Source organism: Leucoraja erinacea, chromosome 25, assembly GCF_028641065.1.
Source record: "Leucoraja erinacea ecotype New England chromosome 25, Leri_hhj_1, whole genome shotgun sequence".
NCBI classification, from domain to species: Eukaryota; Metazoa; Chordata; class Chondrichthyes; order Rajiformes; family Rajidae; genus Leucoraja; species Leucoraja erinaceus.
In genome coordinates, this window is record NC_073401.1 from 30,307,235 (window position 1) to 30,326,084 (window position 18,850).

Sequence of the window (18,850 nt, forward strand, 5' to 3'; positions counted from 1 at the left end):
AGCAGCAGCATCTATGGAGCGAAGGAAATAGGCAACGTTTCAGGCCAAAACCTTTGGGTTTGATCTATGGAGCGAAGGAAATAGGCAACGTTTCGTCCCGAAACGTTGCCTATTTCCTTCGCTCCATAGATGCTGCTGCACCCGCTAAGTTTCTCCAGCACTTTAGTCTACCTTCGATTTTCCAGCATCTGCAGTTCCTTCTTAAACATTATCCATGTTCATCTTCCTTTAAATATGCATTCAGTGGGAAACGTTTCAAATTGAAATACTATTGTAATAGAATCACGGATCAAATTGGGCCCGAGGCCGTCAAACTACAGTGCTCACAGACGTCAGCGTAATACGATGTGCCCCTGTACGATATCGGCTCCGTCATGATTCGTTGTAAAGGGACCACAGGCTTACGCGCTGGTCTTTCGATCCTGCGGCCATAAGTCTCTCGCTCGGGGCACCGTGATCGGAGAAGGCCACGCAGTGGATGCTTGCCGTGTGGTAGCGAAGGACCGCCAGGGGCTTCAGCTTCCTCCAGCCGAACACACGGACACGATGGTCCCAGCCCGCCGTGGCCACTATCTTCTTGTCTTGACGGAGGCAGACGTGGGCAATCCCACCATTTACTAACTCCACCGTGTTCTGCAGCTGAGGAATAAGGTTGGAAATTATTAGGTTTGGGTTTTGGTTTATCGCTGCCACCCGTACCGAGGTACACTGAACCGCTTGGTCAAACCTGTCAGATATACCATATAATTGAATTAAATTGAATTGAATTTGAATTTGAATTTGAATTTAATTTGAATTGAATTTGAATTGAATTGAATTTGAATTTGAATTTAATTTGAATTTGAATTGAATTTGAATTGAATTTGAATTGAATTGAATTGAATTGAATTTGAATTGAATTGAATTGAATTGAATTGAATTGAATTGAATTGAATTGAATTTGAATTGAATGGAATTGAATTGAATTGAATTGAATTTGAATTGAATTGAATTTATTTGTTTATCAGATATACCATATAATAATAATAATAATAATAATAATAATAATAATAATAATAATAATAATAATAATAATAATAAATAATTAAATATTGATCCCCTCAGGGAAATTCAGATGTCCAGAAGCCCCCAACCAACAAACTCACACATTCAAAACGAACGCAGACAAAAAATACATAAAATACAATGTGGACACTAGCTGAGAGCAATAAATACTTAAAAAGACCAATAATTAACAATTAAAAATAAAAAAATGCCAAAATGCATCCCCCTACAGCCTAGCGGTCCGAATATGTGTGGAAAGGAACTGCAGATGCTGGTTTAAAACCGAAGATGGACACACAAAAAGCTGGAGTAACTCAGCGGGACAGGCAGCATCTCCGGAGAGAAGGAATGGATGACGTTTCACGTCGAGACCCTTCTTCGGGTCTGAAGAAGGGTCTCGACCCGAAACAGCACCCATTCCCGCTCTCCAGAGATGCTGCCTGTCCCGCTGAGTTACTCCAGCTTTTTTTGTCCATCTTCAGATATAACATAGATGAATACAATCATGCCAAACTCAGGGGCTAATCACACAGTGCCCTAGCTTGTAGCATGGTGTAGAGATGAATTCAGACAGTGTCCTAGCTTATGAAGACCATCGTCAAACTCAAGTACAATAGATAGAGCAGAGGGGAAGATACAGAGTGCAGGATATAGTTCTCAGCATTGTAGCGCATCAGTTCCACAGACAAAGTCCAATGTCCGCAATGGGGTAGAGGTGAATCGGACAGTGCCCTAGCATATGGAAGGACCGTTCAGAAGCCTGATAACAGAGGGGAAGAAGCTGTTCCTGAGTCTGGTGGTGCGCGCCTTCAAGCTTCAGGTAGCAGGGAGCAGAAGGTTGGACAAGTCTTGGATGATGTTGGCTGTTTTTTCCGAGGAAGCTACTAGCTATTTTTTTTTAATCAGACTGGCCTAGTTTTACCCTCTATTTCATTTCAGCTTGTTTACGACCCAACTCTAACTGCTGCAAGTAGGAATCTCATCTTTCCCTTGTCGGTACATATGAGAATGAAACACTTTTGACTCTTGCCTTACTTTCACGCAAGGTTTTGAATCTTAATTATAGTCCTTTTCCAGAATTTGACACGCGGGATATTAATAACTACAAAGTTAGCAACTGCAAGATTGTGTTTCAGGATTTCAGCAGTAATAATCTTTATGCAATTGTTCCAATTTTAGACCTAGTCCACACTTCAGCAGAGTGAACAGACAATAACAACTTAAGTTGGAGTACATTTACTTTGGAGAACTCGAACAAGTTGCAACATGATGAAAAAGTCATATCTCAGAAAATGGAACATTAAAACTCCGAGATCTGATTTGTGAACTGCAGGCACCTGAGCATAATGCAGCAATTGGCTTTCACTGTGATGAACGATGCCACAGAAACGTGATATCCCTTTATATGTATATGTTCCAGGAGGGTTATGGTCTGAGTGCAGGTAGATGGGACTAGGGGAGAATAAGTGTTCGGCATGGACTAGAAGGGCCGAGTTGGCCTGTTTCCGTGCTGTAATTGTTATATGGTTATAGTATACTAAATAGAATGGACAGCTGAATATCGGCAAGATCGAAAATGTCACCTCTCATACTCAGGAGCCACTCCTCAGTCACGAAAAGCCGTAGTAAAGGGCCTGTCCAACTTAGGCGACTGTCAGTCATGGCAGGTCGCCGAAAAACCAGCGACTGGACCCCCCCCTTCGACATAAAACTTGAAATAGAATCATTACTTTAACAACAGAAAAAAAACGAAGTCGGCACCAGCGACAACCTACATCACCTGGTGATAACTACGACAGCACCTACGTCAGGAGAAGTCAAGCTACGCTCATTGGCGCCAAACCCACTGTTGCCGACTGTCTCCGAAAATGTATCAACATGTTGAAAATCCAGCGGCGACCAGAAAGATGCTTCGACTCTTTGGGCGACTAAGGAGACGACGCACAACGACACCCCGGCGACAGCCTAGTCAGTCGCCTAAAAAACAGCCTAAGTGGTTCAGGCATTTAACTCAGCGGGTCAGGCAGCATCTCTGGAGAGAGGGGATGGGTGACATTTCGGGTCGAGACTGAGAGTCAGGGGAGAGGGAGTTTAGAGGTATGGATGGGTAAGGTGTGAAAATGACAGGAAAAAGCATACGATGATAAGGAAAATTAAAATGTTCATTGTTAGCTGAGGGAGAAGGTAGCAATGCAACGTACAATCTACCAGTAACATTTAATCAGGAGGACAGTAGAACTAGTCGGAGAACTAGGGTAGGGGGAGGGACGGAGAGAGAGGGAGAGCAAGGGATTACTTGAATTTTGAGAAATCAATATTCACTCATCTTGATTTAGCTTTTCTATGAACTATTATGACAAACCGGTTCAATAAGTCACTGTAATAAGAAAATCAGCTCCACTGAGCTTGTAGGCATAGAACATATCAATTTGTCCTGCCTCTCCCATTTTCCAGCTTACTCTTCTTTTCCCCTAGCTACCCGTCTCCCCTCCCCCCTGCCTAGAATCAGTCTAAAGGGACCCGACCCAAAACATCACCGATCTATGTTCTTGATTGGAATGTGTGTCAGGGGTTATGGGGAGAAGGCAGGGGAGTGGGGTTGAACGGGAAAGAGAGATCAGCCATGATGAATGGCAGAGTAGACTTGATGGGCCGAATGGCCTAATTCTGCTCCTATAACATGTGAACGTCTCCAGAGATGCTGCCTGACTTACTGAGTTACTCCAGCACTTGGAATCCCCTTGAATATTAACCAGCAACTGCAGTTCAGTGTTTTTTTAACTTTTGCTCTATCTATGGTACTTGCATTTGAAGTGATTGTATCGTAATGTATTGTATATCAAGATTGTATGGTACATCTGATCTGTTTGGGTAGCGTGCGGAACAAAGCTTCTCACTGTGTTTAAGAGGGAACTGCAGATGCTGGAGAATCGAAGGTTACACAAAAAAGCTGGAGAAACTCAGCGGGTGCAGCAGCATCTATGGAGCGAAGGAAATAGGCAACGTTTCGGGCCGAAACCCTTCTTCAGACTGATCGGGGGATCACTGTACCTTGGTACATGGAACTATAATAAACCTACACTTAAACTTAAAATGTTAGTAATTTTAGCAAGACAGACAATTGATACAACATAGACACAGAGTGCCGGAGTAACTCAGCGGGTTAGGCATCATCTCTGGAGAGAAAGGAGGGGAGACGATTTGGGTCGGGACCTTTCTACAGACAGTAGGCAGTCTGAAGAAGGGTCCCTACCCGAAACATCACCCATCCTTTATTTCCAGTGAGTCTGAGACTGAAAAAGGGTCTCGACCCGAAAAGGCTAGATGCAGGAAAAATGTTCCCAATGTTGGGCGAGTCCAGAACCGGGGGCCACAGTCTCAGAATAAAGGGGAGGTTATTTAGTCTTAAATAAGTTTAGTCTTAAATGAGGTGAGAAAAAACTTTTTCACCCAGAGAATTGTGAATTTATGGAATTCCCTGCCACAGAGGGCAATGGAGGCCAAGTCACTGGATGGATTTAAGAGAGAGTTAGCTAGAGCTCTAGGGGCTAGTGGAGTCAAGGGATATGGGGAGAAGGCAGGCACGGGTTATTGATAGGGGACGATCAGCCATGATCACAATGAATGGCGGTGCTGGCTCGAAGGGCCGAATGGCCTCCTCCTGCACCTATTTTCTATGTTTCGATGTCAACTACCCTTTTTCTCCAGAGATGTTGCCTGACCCGCTGAGTTACTCCAGCACTTTGTGCCTATCTTCAGTATAAACACCAGCATCTGCAGTTCCTTCCCACACAATCGAAACATGCTCTGGCCAGGGCTATTGCAAAAGGCACATGATTAATTAGCCTGGGCTCTGTAACTACACTGCTTCATGACTAAATATTTTTTCAGCATATCAGACTGTTGGTGCAGCGCTGAATAAATGGCGTACAGGTCATCGTTGCTGACCTTAAGGTTCTGTTGCGTGTCAAGCCCCCAGGAGCCGAGAGCATTTTCTGACGAGCCAGAGATACCCTTGACCTTCTCCGGGTCAAAGTCAAGACACATAATTGGCTCTTTGTGGCAGGTGAGACGACTCAACATTTTCTTTTCCGATAGGTCCCAGAGGGTCACCGATCCATCCTCGTAACCAATCAATATCAAGGGCCGAGATGAGGAAGTAGGCTAGGGCAGATAAGGAGGTGAGATGCAGCGTGACTCATTTGCTTTTGGGGAAAAAATGCTGCACGTTAAACATATTTAGTTTAGAGGCACAGCACGGAAAAAGGCCCTTCGGCCCACCGATACTGCGCCGACCAGCGATCCCCGCACACTAACACTATCCTACACACACTGGGGACAATTTACCATTTTTACCAGGCCATTTAGCCTACAAGGAAACCTACAAAATTCTTAAGGGGTGGAGTGTGGGGAGGAAAGGGGTCACAGGGAACACCCTTTAGGAGAAAACCCACAGCAGGTCATGGAGACAGCAGTTCATTGGCTAACTGGGTCACGGAGAGGTGGTTAATTTAAAGGGAGTTAGATGTGGCCCTTGTGGCTAAGGGGATCCGTACAAGGCAGGTATGGGATACAGCACCCGTGGTCATGGCGGTGTATCGAAGGGCCAATGGTACTCTGGCACCTATATGGGAGAAAACCACGCAATGCGACTGCGTGCAAACTGTACACTGGTCCATAATTGGCAGCCGACCACTTATTTAGCCTAAATAAATTGTAGTACATTGTGGATTATTATACAATGGATTCTATAAAACAATTATTAAGAAGGTTAAAAACCTCTCCCCCCCCTCCCCCCCCCCCCAACCCAAGTATGTCCAAATTTTAGACAAAAGTAAACATTGTGCATGATTATACAATGGATTCTATAGAAACAGCAATTATTAAAAAGACTGGGAGGCAAGCAATGGTGCAGCAGTAGAGTTGCTGCCTTACAGCGCTTACAGCACCTGCGGCCCAAGGTCCCTGCTACGGGCGCTGTCTGTACAGAGTTTCTACGTCCTGTGTGGGTTTTCTCTGAGATCTTCGGTTTCCTCCCACATTCCAAATGCGTACAGTTATTTTTAGGTTCATTGGCTTGATATAAATCTAAATTGTCCCATCCCAAGGTGTGTTGGATAGCGTTAACATGAGGGGGTCGCTTGTCGGTGTGGACTGAAGGGCCTGTTTCTGCGCTGTTTCTCTGAAACTAAAACATAATAAAAACTAGCAAGGTCCCCCCCCCCCACCACCCACCCCCCACCCCCCCTGCCAAATATGTCAACATTTTAAACAAAAATAAAACAAGTTAAAATAAGTTGCTTAATAAATGCAGATTTTTTTGAACGACAAAATGTTCGTACAGGTCACATCAGGACAAAGGCGTGGGGCATTAAGAACTGCCTAAAAGATACTGAAAGCAGTTGCGATGGATGGAAAATGTCAAAGGCTACATAAGGACTGTCAGCAATACTGCCTCAAATCACACAGGACAATGCCTGGATAGAAAATCTAAATGAGATGTCTAACAATCTTGAGAGAGATTTCATCGGAATTAAAACTGGGAGATACAGTATATCTGAAGGAAGCTGTTGCCAGCATTCCCAGATCTGCCAACAGGTGATTTTTTTTCCCCCAGTTAAAATCCAATTACTATGTATGTTGCCCTCAAAGTCCCAAGTTAAGATGAGTAACTTTATAAATAAATATATTTACTTGGCCCCCATGATGTCACCCCCACACATACTATTACACAATCAGCCGGCTATCTGTGGAGAACTAGACTCGCAGTCATTGTTCGAGATCTGACTGAAATATAAAATAATTACAGATGAAGGCGTTTCAGCAGTAGCTTTGTAATTAAAACGTCTTTTTGAAGATGTGTCTTGCTCATCACAAAGTAGTCTAAAGTCAATATTATTATTTCCTGTTTGGGACGTTGATAAAGTGCCAACTACCCAGCCCCCCTGCCGCGTGCTGGCACGAAGTAAACAGCGTTTGCTGTTCAACTGTCGGCAATGATGAGTGCATCTGTGCTCAGAAAACAAAATTATAGTTTACTGCATGTACCGGACGGAGGCGGGCTGAAGAGAAAACAAAAATATGAATCACGAGCTGAAGGCAACAGTGAGTCAGTCCGCAGATATCTGAAGCACATTAGGTGTGCGTTACCTGCCAAATTTTCAGACACATGGGCATGCCCAATTTAGCATCGACTGGCGGCTTTAAGATCCAGACTGGCGCCTTGCTGGGGAGATCTATAATCTTCACCTATGAAATAAATAGAGACCATTGATTCTATACTGTACCGACAAGTCCGACTAGAGAGAGATGAACAGTTCCACAACCTAGCAACACGACAACAACTTGACAACTTGCACAAAGCTGTTTCATATTTTCTGGGTCAAAAGTAAATCTGCATTGTCGCCTTTGTGCCGCGCAGGGTGAATGTAGTCTTTTGTCCAGTGCAGGGGAATGGAGAACCAGAGGACATAGGATTAAGGTGATTCAATAGGAACTTATTCACTCACAGTGGTGGGAATATGGAACAAGCTGCCAGTGGAGGTGGTCGAGGCAGGGACTATGACAACACATTCAAAACACCTGTGGACAGGTACATGGATAGAATGGTTTAGCGGGGTATGGGCCAAACGTGGGCAGGTGGGACTGGTGTAGAATGGGTATCTTGGTCGGCATGGGCAAGTTGGGCCTGATTACGTGCTGTATAACTAGGACATGGGGTTACGTTGAGATGGGGAAAGATTTCATAGGAACCAGAGAGCAACTTTTTCACTCAGCGGGTGGTGGATTTATTGAACGAGCTGCCAGAGAAGATAGTTGAGATAGGTACTAAAACATTTAAAAGATACTTGGACAGGTATATGGATAGGAAAGATTTAGAAGAAGTTGTGGCAAACATGGGCAGGTGGGACTAGTGTAGATGGGGCATCTTGGTCAGCAGGGGCAAGTTGGGCCGAAGGGCCTGTTTCCACGCTGGATGGCTCTATGACTATGTCTAATCAAAATGCTCCATTCAAATCGTTGTGTCTCGTTCAATACCTTCATTGTCATCTGAATATAAACAAATTACTTTATAGCAGTGCAAAGTTCCAAAGCTTCAAATGGGCCAATTATAATTCTTAAAAGTATAGAGATCGGCCAGGAACACTATTTGTCAAAAATGATGGATTTAATATTTGGCATCCATGTACACGAGCAAATCAGGAAGGTTTATTCGAGATGTAACAAATGTAATCATAAATGAAACGCCACTATTTTGGCAATCCAACACATCATGGTTCTGCTATATTTAAGACGGAGTTAGATGTGGCCCTTGTGGCTAAGGGGATCAGGGGGTATGGAGAGAAGGCAGGTAAGGGATACTGAGTTGGATGATCAGCCATGATCATATTGAATGGCGGTGCAGGCTCGAAGGGCCGAATGGCCTCTACTCCTGCACCTAATTTCTATGTTTCTATGTTTCTAACATATGACCAGAAACAATGCTACCATTTTGTTCACAGCAATTGATCACTGTCTGATTATTTCCCCTTTAAAATGTCAAGTATAATCTAACGATGCAAGTGCTCTGTGCAGTTGTAGAGCCCACAATGCAGGCGAGACGCAAGGAACTGCAGATGCCGGTTTACAATAAAGACTGAATGGCTGAAGAAGGGTCTGCCATTAAATGTCACCTATCCATCGTCTCCAGAGAATGTGACGGCATGCTGGCTCAGCGGTAGAGTTGCTACCTCACAGCGCCAGAGACCCAGGTTCGATCTTAACTAGTTACTGTCTGCATGGAGTTTGTACGTTCTCCCCAGGACCTGCGTGGGTTTTCTCCGGGTGCTCCGGTTTCCTCCCGCACTCCAATAAACGTACAGGTTTGTAGCTTCATTGGTTTCGGTAAAGATTGTATATTGTCCCTAGTGTGTGTGTGTGTGTAGGATAGTGCTAGTGCTCGTGTACAGGGTGGACCCCCCTCAGGCTGGACTCGCTGGGCCAAAGGGCCTGTTTCAGGTTTCAGATTTGTCCTGCTCATTTTCAGGCCTCAAGTAGCCCTCTACCCCCTGACTCTCAGTCTGAAGAAAGGTCTCGACCCGAAACGTCACCCAAGTCCTTTTCTCCAGCGATGCTGCCTGACCGGCTGAGTTACTCCGGCATTTTGTGTCTTTCTTCGGTGTAAACCAGTATCTGCAGTTCCTTCTCACCAGTTCTTAACTCTAAATTTGATTTACCAAAATCAAATCTCCCCATTTGTTACAATGGATTTGTTGTGCTTTCAGGATATGAATCCAGGGATCTGGAATATCGGTCCAATGACAAGTCCACTAAGGTACATGCAGGGAAACTGGCAGAGGAGTTGAGACAATGATAGACATAGCGATTAGTGGCTTCTTTAGAGATACAGCACGGAAACAGGCCCTTCTGTCCACCGAGTCTGCACTGATCAGCGATCCCTGCACATTAACACTATCCTACAAACTCTAGGAAGAATTTACATTGACACCAAGCCAATTAACCCTCAAACCTGCACGTCTTTGGAGAGTGGGAGGAAACCGAAGATCTCGGAGAAAACCCACGCGGTCACGGGGAGAACGTGCAAACACCGTACAGACAGCACCCGTAGTCGGGATCGAACCCGGGTCTCCGGCGCTGCAAGTGCTGTAAGGCAGCAACTCTGCGCCACCTGCCGTGCCGTGTTGAATTAGACTCTTCAGGAGAGTTTACCTGAATGGAACTTAAGCACAGGTAGGGCTGTATAATAAGATCGCCAGATATATGGTTACCTCTGACAGATCCCCGCCTGGCAAGGCTAAAAGGTAGCTGCCAACACCATTATCCAGCAGCGAACACTGGCAGAACCCATAGCTGTCCAAAGGAATACGATCCAATACCGCTGTGCGTCCTTCTGCTAGATCCCAAGTGCAGACAAACGAGTCACGACCTTGACTGTATGGAAATATGGAACACATTAGGTTTAATGTGAGGCAGAGTTTCATCCGCACCTCCTCCAACCTCATCTACTGCATCCGTTGTTCCAGGTATCAACTTCTCTACATCGGTGAGACCAAGCGCAGGCTTGGCGATCGCTTCGCCCAACACCTCCGCTCGGTTCGCAGTAACCAACCTGATCTCCCTGTGGCTCAGCACTTCAACTCCCCCTCCCATTCCAAATCTGACCTTTCTGTCCTGGGCCTCCCCCATGGCCAGAGTGAGGCCCACCGCAAATTGGAGGAGCAGCACCTCATATTTCACTTGGGTAGTTTACACCCCAGCGGTATGAACATTGACTTCTCCAATTTCAGGTAGTCCCTGCTTTCTCCCTCCTTCCCCTCCCCTTCCCAGCTCCCCCACAGCCCACTGTCTCCGCCTCTTCCTTTCTTTTTCCAGCCCCTCCCCCCCCCCCACCCGACATTAGTCTGAAAAAGGGTTTCGACCGGAAACGTCACCCATTCCTTCTCTCCATAGATGCTGCCTCACCCGCTGAGTTCCTCCAGCATTTTTGTCTACCTTCAATTTTTCCAGCATCTGCAGTTCTTTCTTAAACATTAGGTTTAGTTGTCACTTTTATTTCATGTTTCATGTATCTTGTGTTTTATGACTGTTAGCCGATTAATTTCCCTCCTGGGATCCATAAAGTTCTATCGTATCGTATCGTAGGTTCAGTGTGTAGCAAGGAACTGTTTCCACCGAAGATAGGCACAAAATGCTGGAATAACTCAGCGGGTCAGGCAGCATCTCTGGAGAAAAGGAATCAGTGACGTTTTGGGTCAGAAAGTCTGAAGAAGGGTTTCGACCCAAAACGTCACACATTCCTTTTCACCAGAGATGCTGCCTGACCCGTTTGGTTTAAATTCAGGTTTTTCATTGTCATATAATCTGGCAAACCAACACACCATCTATCAGCAGGAGCAAGGTACCATCTCTCTTCTTGATTTCTTGGTTTCTTGGTCCTCCAATATATTCCAAATGGAATTTAAACTGGAGGTGGTGGAGGGAGGACTTAAGACAGAAAGGGTTTTTGGGAAGAAAGAGCTACCTTAAATTTAGTTGCATCTGGTTGGGTAACTATAGTAGGGTGAAGATTATTCCATGCTTTAATTGTGCGGGGGAAGAACGAATTGCTGTACACATCTGTCTTTGTAGCTGGAACCTCAAATTGGATCGAATGCCCTCGTCTGCCCCTAATTGGTTTGGGTTTGGTGTAGGTTTTGTAATCTATATCGAGCTGACCATTTAGATTACAAAACCTACACCAGACCCAAACCCAAACCCACATCCAAGTGAGGGATTTAATTCTGAGGGTTACTAACCTGATGAGAGCGTCTCTCTGTTGCAATGTCTGTACCCATAAAATGGATTTACTGTCGTGACTTTCCAGAACTGTATCTGCCCTGCGTGTCTTCAAGTTCCAAATGTGTATCAGTCCATTAGCTGAGCTGTTAATGACAAAAATGTAAACGTATTTTCAATGTAAGACTGTACATCATATTTGGTGGGAATAAATTCAAGGTTTTAGTTTATGATCATAAGTTCTAGGAGCAGAATTAGGCCATTCGGCCCATCAAGTCTACTCCGCCGTTCAATCATGTCTGATCTATCTTTCCCTCTCAACGCCATTCTCCTACCTTCTCCCCAAAACCCCTGACACCCATACAATAGACAATAGACAATAGGTGCAGGAGGAGGCCATTCGGCCCTTCGAACCAGCACCGCCATTCAATGTGCTCATGGCTGATCATCCCCAATCAGTACCCCATTCCTGCCTTCTCCCCATATCCCCTGACTCCGCTTTAAGAGCCCTATCTAGCTCTCTCTTGAAAGAATCCAGAGAACCCGCCTCCACCGCCCTCTGAGGCAGAGAATTCCACAGACTCACCATTCTCTGTGAGAAAAAATGTTTCCTCGTCTACGTTCTAAATGGCTTACTCCGTACTAATCAAGAATCTGCCTATCTCTCCCTTAAAAATACCCATTGACTTCGGCTCCACAGCTGTCTGTGGTAATGAATTCCACAAATTCACCGGCCTCTGACGAGATAATTTTTCCTCATCTACTTTCTAAAGACACGTAATTTAATTCTGGTTTAGTTTATTATCGACACATGTACCTAGGTTCAGTGAAAAGCTTTTTTGTTGCACGCTATGCAGCGGGAGATATGACTGTACATGATTACAATCAAGCCGTCCAATATGTACCGATACAGGATAACGGAAATAAACTTTAGTGCAAGAAAAAGTCGAGTAAACAGTTGAAAGGTCCCCAAATGAGGTCAATAGTAGGTCAGAAAATTAATCTTAAGTATTTAATACAAATCTATAAACAAAGTACATACAATTGTCCTGGGCCTCCCCCATGGCCAGAGTGTCCCACTGCATTTTCGCTTGGGTAGTTTACACCCCAGCGGTACGAACATTGACTTCAATTTCAGGTAGTCCTTGTTTTCTCCCTCCTTCCCCTCCCCTCTCCTTCTTCCCCTCCCCAGCTCTCCCAAAGCCCACTGTCTCTGCCCCCCCCCCCCCCCCACCTCCACATCAGTCTGAAGAAGAGTCTCGGCCCGAAACGTCGCCAATTCCTTCGCTCCATGGATGCTGCCTCACCCGCTGAGTTTCTCCAGCATTTCTATCTACCTGCAATTAGTAATGATCAATGACGGAAATAATTCCAAGGACGTGCAGGTTTGTAGTTTAATTAGCTTTGTAAATCGTCCCTAGTGTGAAGGATAGAAATAGTGAATGGGTGATCGTTGTGGGCCGAAGAGCCTGTTTCCACGCTGTGTCTCTAAACTAAACTAACAAACATTTGAGAGTAAAAATGATCAGATAAATGAATAAGTGGTTGATCCCAAGTTAAGTTACAACTTAATATTCTGGGCACTATTTTAGTCTTGCGTGGAGTTTAGTGGAGACTTTAAGAAGCAAAGGAGCAATTTTCAGGGATATTTGACAAGAGAAATATAACAGGTTGCATATATATATTTTATTTTTGAAGCATCATTACTAAAGTCAAGAAGGATCCTGGCTATGAGTCTGAGGAAGGGTTTCGGCCCGAAACGTTGCCTATTTCCTTCGCTCCATAGATGCTGCTGCACCCGCTGAGTTTCTCCAGCATTTTTGTGTACCTTCGATTTTCCATCATCTGCAGTTCCTTCTTAAACATCCTGACCATGTTCACCCCTTCCTTCGAAAATATTGTAATTAATTTATTTAAAAAACTCCGAATTACCCGTTCTCTGGTTTCAACATATACCGTATGAATGATAGTGTGATGTAAAAATGTGAGGCCTAGCGCTGGTTAATCCTAACAAGAGTTCTATCAGGCTAACTGTTATATTAAACTCAATGCTAAGCAGTGGTAATTATAATTTAGCTTGTTTCACACCAAGTATGCTTAGTTATCGGCTTGCATCAAAAAGATCACAAGGGATAATTTCTTGGGCCCCTTTACACAAAAGGTCAAGAGCTATCAGTTCATCGCTTCCAGCAGTTGGTAAGGTGGGGCAGCAAGTCAGATGTATAATTAGCTGGCAAGTTCATGACTGCTTGGTGATGAGGAGGAAACTAGTCCATTTGAATTATTCCCTCAGGATCGTTTCAAGACCAGTATTTAGTCTTGATATCGACAGGCAATTCATATGATAGCCACATATATCTTAAATATGCCAATTTGGCCTCATTTCAAGAGTTTCACTCATCGGACCTAAAGGATTTCCCCTTTAGTTTTTGCAATGAAAGCTAACATACCATTCGCTTTCTTTACTGCAATCTACCTTCAATGATGGTGTATGACACCCAGGTCTTTCTCCCCCTTTCCCCAATATTAAAATCGACAGAATCATTCCGATATTTCATTACAATTTTAGGTTTATAGCATCGTGATTTGTTCATTACGTGATTTACATTTATTGTTCCATAAAACTATATTCAGGCATAATATGTGGTAGACCACCTGAGAGAAGGAGTATTGTTGTACACGTCGTCCTAACAAAGACATTTAAATGCACAATGTACTCAGCTTCAACATGCAGCATTGAAGTAATTGAAACTAGATATTACAACGTGGCATGATGTAACATGAAGGGCGGCAGGGTGTCGCAGCGGTAGAGTTGCTGCCTCACAGCGCCGGAGACCCGGGTTCGATCCTGACTGTACAGAGAGTGAACGTTCTCCCTGTAACCACGTGGGTTTTCTCCGGGTGCTCCGGTTTTCTCCCACACTCCAAAGACATGCAGGTTTGTGGGTTAATTGGCTTGGTGTATGTGTAAACTGTCCCTAGTGTGTGTAGGATAGTGTTAGTGTGCGGGGATCGCTGGTGGGCGTGGACTCAGTGGGCCGAAGGGCCTGTTTCCGTGCTGTATCCCCAAACTAAACTAAACCAAAAAAGACATACAGGTTCGCAGGTTATTTGGTTTGGTAAAAATTGTAAATAGTCCGTGGTGTGTTTAATAGCGCTAGTGTACGGGGTGATCGATGGTTGGCGCGGACTTGGTGGTTACCGCGCTGTATCTATAAAGTAACTAAAATAAAAGTAAATCTGATTACTTTGCAAGGGGTTATTTTCAAAATCAATGGTGGTTCATTGTCATAAGTACCGATACCGGTACAATGAAATTCGTACTTGCTGTGACAAGTAAAAATGTTTCTTAAAAACCCACTGTCACACAGCTGAGAATATTGACATTATCCTGCTGTTGTCATGTTAGTTGAGTTCCCACATACTTTTTCCTCATTATGAAACCACTACTGGAGCTATTGACTGCTTGCCTTTACTTAAATCCTCTAGTCATCTGTCACCACCATTTTCTCAAGGGGAACCTGAGATGCAGCATTAATTCCACCCCGAGCCCACCAAGAATTAAATCTTTCAAAAAACCCAAGAAACACAGCACACTCTCTCTCTCTACCCACAACAGACTCAATTCAAAGCTCTGCGCTCATTTTCAAACAGCCCTTTACTTCAATTTTATGGAGTAACTCAGCGGGACAGGCAGCATCTCTGGCGAGAAGGAAAGAGTGACCTTTCGGGTCGAGACCCTTCTTCAGATTATATTCACCACCCTCAATATTATGGAGTAACTCAGCGGGACAGGCGGCATCTCTGGAGAGACGGAATGGGTGACGTTTCGGGTCGAGACCCTTCTTCAGATTGAAGAAGGGTCTCGACCCGAAACATCACCCATTCCTTCTCTCCAGAGATGCTGCCTGTCCCACTGCGTTACTGGGTCTCGACCCAAAACGTCAACCAGTCCTTCTCTACAGAGAGACGCTGAGTTACTCCAGCATTTTGTGTCTATCTTCGGTGTAAACCAGCATCTGCAGTTCCTTACCGCACCTTCCATTTTATTTTCCATAATTCTCTTGTCGAACAGTTACAGAGTGTTTTACCACCATTTAAAAAAAAACAGACTGGTTGCAATGCAAACATTACTTATTGTGTTTAAGAAGGAACTAACTGCAGATGCTGGAAAATCGAAGGTAGACAAAGGTGCTGGAGAAACTCAGCGGGTGCAGCAGCATCTAAGGAGCGAAGGAAATAGGCAACGTTTCGGGCCGAAACCCTTTTTCTGTTTCCTATTCAGGGCAAGGCCATCATTAGAGATTTAATGCTGGCCTAAGATTATTCACCTTATGAACTGCAATGTCATTAAATATTACAACTGTTCAATACAATCATTTTGTTTTCTAAAGGAGCTCCTAATTGGAGTAATTCGATCATGTATAACAAACTATATGTTGCTTGCCGATGCCAATATTATGGATGGCAGAACTAAATCTAGCTCATTCTATTATTAATATGTATGGAGTCTAAAGGGCATGTCCCACTCAGGCGACTCTTTGGGGCGACTGCCAGGGACTAGTTTTAATGGAATTCACCTACGATACCTGATGACAATTTACGACAATTTACGACAACCTACAACAACAAAAGTTGTCGCCACTGTTGCCGAGAAATGGTTGAACATTTTTCAGCAGTCGCCTGTAGTCGCCCAAAAAGTCGCTCAAGTGGGACAGGCCCTTTAGTGCGTAGGATAGTGCTAGTGCATCAGCATCTAGTGCATTTAGTGCATAGGATAGGTGCAGCAGCATCTATGGAGCGAAGGAAATAGGCAACGTTTCGTCCCGAAACGTTGCCTATTTCCTTCGCTCCATAGATGCTGCTGCACCCGCTGAGTTTCTCCAGCACTTTTGTCTACCTGGGCCATGTTGCCTGGGTTTCAGCAACTAAGTTACAGAGGAAGGTTGAACAAGTTAGGGCTTTATTCTTTGGAGCGCAGAAGGTTAAGGGGGGACTTGATAGAGGTTTTTAAAACGATGAGAGGGATAGACAGAGTTGACGTGGAAAAGCTTTTCCCGCTGAGAGTAGGGAAGATTCAAACAAGGGGACATGACATGAGAATTAAGGGACTGAAGTTACTCAGAGAGTGGTAGCTGTGTGGAATGAGCTTCCAGTGAAGGTGGTGGAGGCAGGTTCGTTTTTATCATTTAAAAATAAATTGGATAGTTATATGGATGGGAAGGGAATGGAGGGTTATGGTCTGAGCGCAGGTATATGGGACTAGGGGAGATTATGTGTTCGGCACGGACTAGAAGGGTCGAGATGGCCTGTTTCCGTGCTGTATTTGTTATATGGTTATATGGTTATATGGTTATAGGGAGACGGAAATAGGAAATGTTTCGGGCCGAAACCCTAGTGTACCGGGATCGCTGGTCGACACAGACTCGGTGGACTGATATAGTGGAAGGCTTTTTAGTCTTGAGTAGAGGTACAGTTTCAGAGGTGTCCGCGCTGTATCTCTAAATTAACCTTAAACACCTTCCACTTTATTAGTCCTCCACACGGTACCTTAGCACTAAGTTTCAGCACAAAACCCCCTGCCCTTCAGAAGGTGCAGGAGATGTCTCTCACCCTGAGAAGAGTACCGGGTCACAGTCCGCCTGATCCCGGCAGCAGAAATGCAAAGTATTCACTGCAGCTCCCGTTCCCCGAAGCACAAACTTTGGATCAGGGGGTCGCATGGCCATGGGATCAGCACCGCCCTGCAGAGAGAATCACACAATGAGTTAGTTTACTTTGGTTTAGTTTAGAGATACAACGCGGAAACAGGCCCTTTGGCCCACCGAGTCCGTGCTGACCAGAAATCTCCGCACACTAACACTACCCTACTACCCTACACATTCCAGGGACAATTTAGACTGATACCAGGCCAATTAACCTGCAAGTCTGTATGTCTTTGGAGTGTGGGAGGAAACCGGAGCCCCCAGAGAAAACATATGCACGTCACAGGGAGAACGTACAAATTGCACCCCTAGTCAGGATCTGTGGCGCTATAAGGCAGCAACTCTACCGCTGTGCCACCGTGCCGCAAGGATAAAGGAATTAAGAACATCCTTAGAAACATAGAAAATAGGTGCAGGACGAGGCCATTCGGCCCTTCGAGCCTGCACCGCCATTCAATATGATCATGGCTGATCATCCAACTCAGTATCCCGTACCTGCCTTCTCTCCATACCCCCTGATCCCTTTAGCCACAAGGGCCACATCTAACTCCCTCTTAAATATAGCCAATGAACTGTGGCCTCAACTACCTTCTATGGCAGAGAATTCCACAGATTCACCACTCTCTGTGTGAAAATTGTTTTTCTCATCTCGGTCCTAAAAGATTTCCCCCTTGTCCTTAAACTGTGACCCCTTGTTCTGGACTTCCCCAACATCGGGAACAACCTTCCTGCATCTAGCCTGTCCAACCCCTTAAGAATTTTGTACGTTTCCATAAGATCCCCCCTCAATCTTCTAAATTCTAGCGAGTACAAGCCGAGTCTATCCAGTCTTTCTTCATATGAAAGTCCTCACATCCCAGGAATCAGTCTGGTGAACTTTCTCTGCACTCCCTCTATGGCAAGAATGTCTTTCCTCAGATTAGGAGACCAAAACTGTACGCAATACTCCAGGTGTGGTCTCACCAAGACCCTGTACAACTGCAGTAGAACCTCCCTGCTCCTATACACAAATCCTTTTGCTATGAATGCTAGCATACCATTCGCCTTCTTCACTGCCTGCTGCACCTGCATGCCTACTTTCAATGACTGGTGTACCATGACACCCAGGTCTCGTTGCATCTCCCCTTTTCCTAAACGGCCACCGTTCAGATAATAGTCTATTTTCTTGTTTTTGCCACCAAAGTGGATAACCTCACATTTATCCACATTAAACTGCATCTGCCATGCATTTTCCCACTCACCCAGCCTCACACCAAGGACAATTTAGAATGATACCAAGCCAATTAACCTACAAGTCTGTACGTCTTTGGAGTGTGGGAGGAAACCGGAGCTCCCAGAGAAAACATATGCAGGTCGCAGTGAGAACGTACAAATTCCACCCGTAGTCAGGATCGGTGGCGCTGTCAGGCAGCGATTCTACCGCTGCGCCAGGATAAAGGAATTAAGAACATTCTCCTTTTAGTAACAAGTCTCGTGATCCTATTTTGGTGCCTTATTCAAACGTGCCTCCATGAGTAATGTCAGCAACGTCAAGAATGGAAAAGTGGATATCCTGTCTCCATTAGAAAACTGCTTGGTTAAAGAGCCCTGGGTTAATTGTGCATCACTAATCTGTCAGCCGCTCAGATTTGTCAGGCCAGCCTCCCTAATTAAGCCCAGTGCACGGCAATGCTTCCTAAGTAAATGCTGAACGATTAAGTAAGTTGTTCTCACGGCCATGTTTCTCTTGACTGTTAGGAAGTGTGTTTTGTGCTAAGTCATTTCTCCTTTGAGGATATGTTTGACAAAAGGATTTCACTTATCACTCTTTTGCCCGACACATCTTA

The 18,850-nt window shown here is 44.8% G+C and overlaps 1 protein-coding gene across 4 annotated transcripts in view; it reads right to left on the reverse strand.

Annotated features, from left to right (window-relative positions):
- Positions 1-250: 250 nt before the first annotated feature.
- Positions 251-18,850, reverse strand: part of gnb1l (guanine nucleotide binding protein (G protein), beta polypeptide 1-like) — a 28,395-nt gene continuing 9,795 nt past the window's right edge. For 3 of the 4 annotated variants that reach the window (XM_055655429.1, XM_055655430.1, XM_055655431.1), the window contains exons 2-7: positions 16,933-17,063; positions 11,340-11,465; positions 9,813-9,975; positions 7,195-7,293; positions 4,993-5,208; positions 251-639 (exon numbers count right to left, since the gene is read on the reverse strand). In XM_055655429.1, the coding sequence (XP_055511404.1) occupies positions 373-639; positions 4,993-5,208; positions 7,195-7,293; positions 9,813-9,975; positions 11,340-11,465; positions 16,933-17,048 (987 nt within the window). In that variant the 5' untranslated portion in view covers positions 17,049-17,063 and the 3' untranslated portion in view covers positions 251-372. The remainder of the gene's footprint in view (positions 640-4,992; positions 5,209-7,194; positions 7,294-9,812; positions 9,976-11,339; positions 11,466-16,932; positions 17,064-18,850) is intronic. The other variant, XM_055655432.1, reaches the window with a different exon arrangement.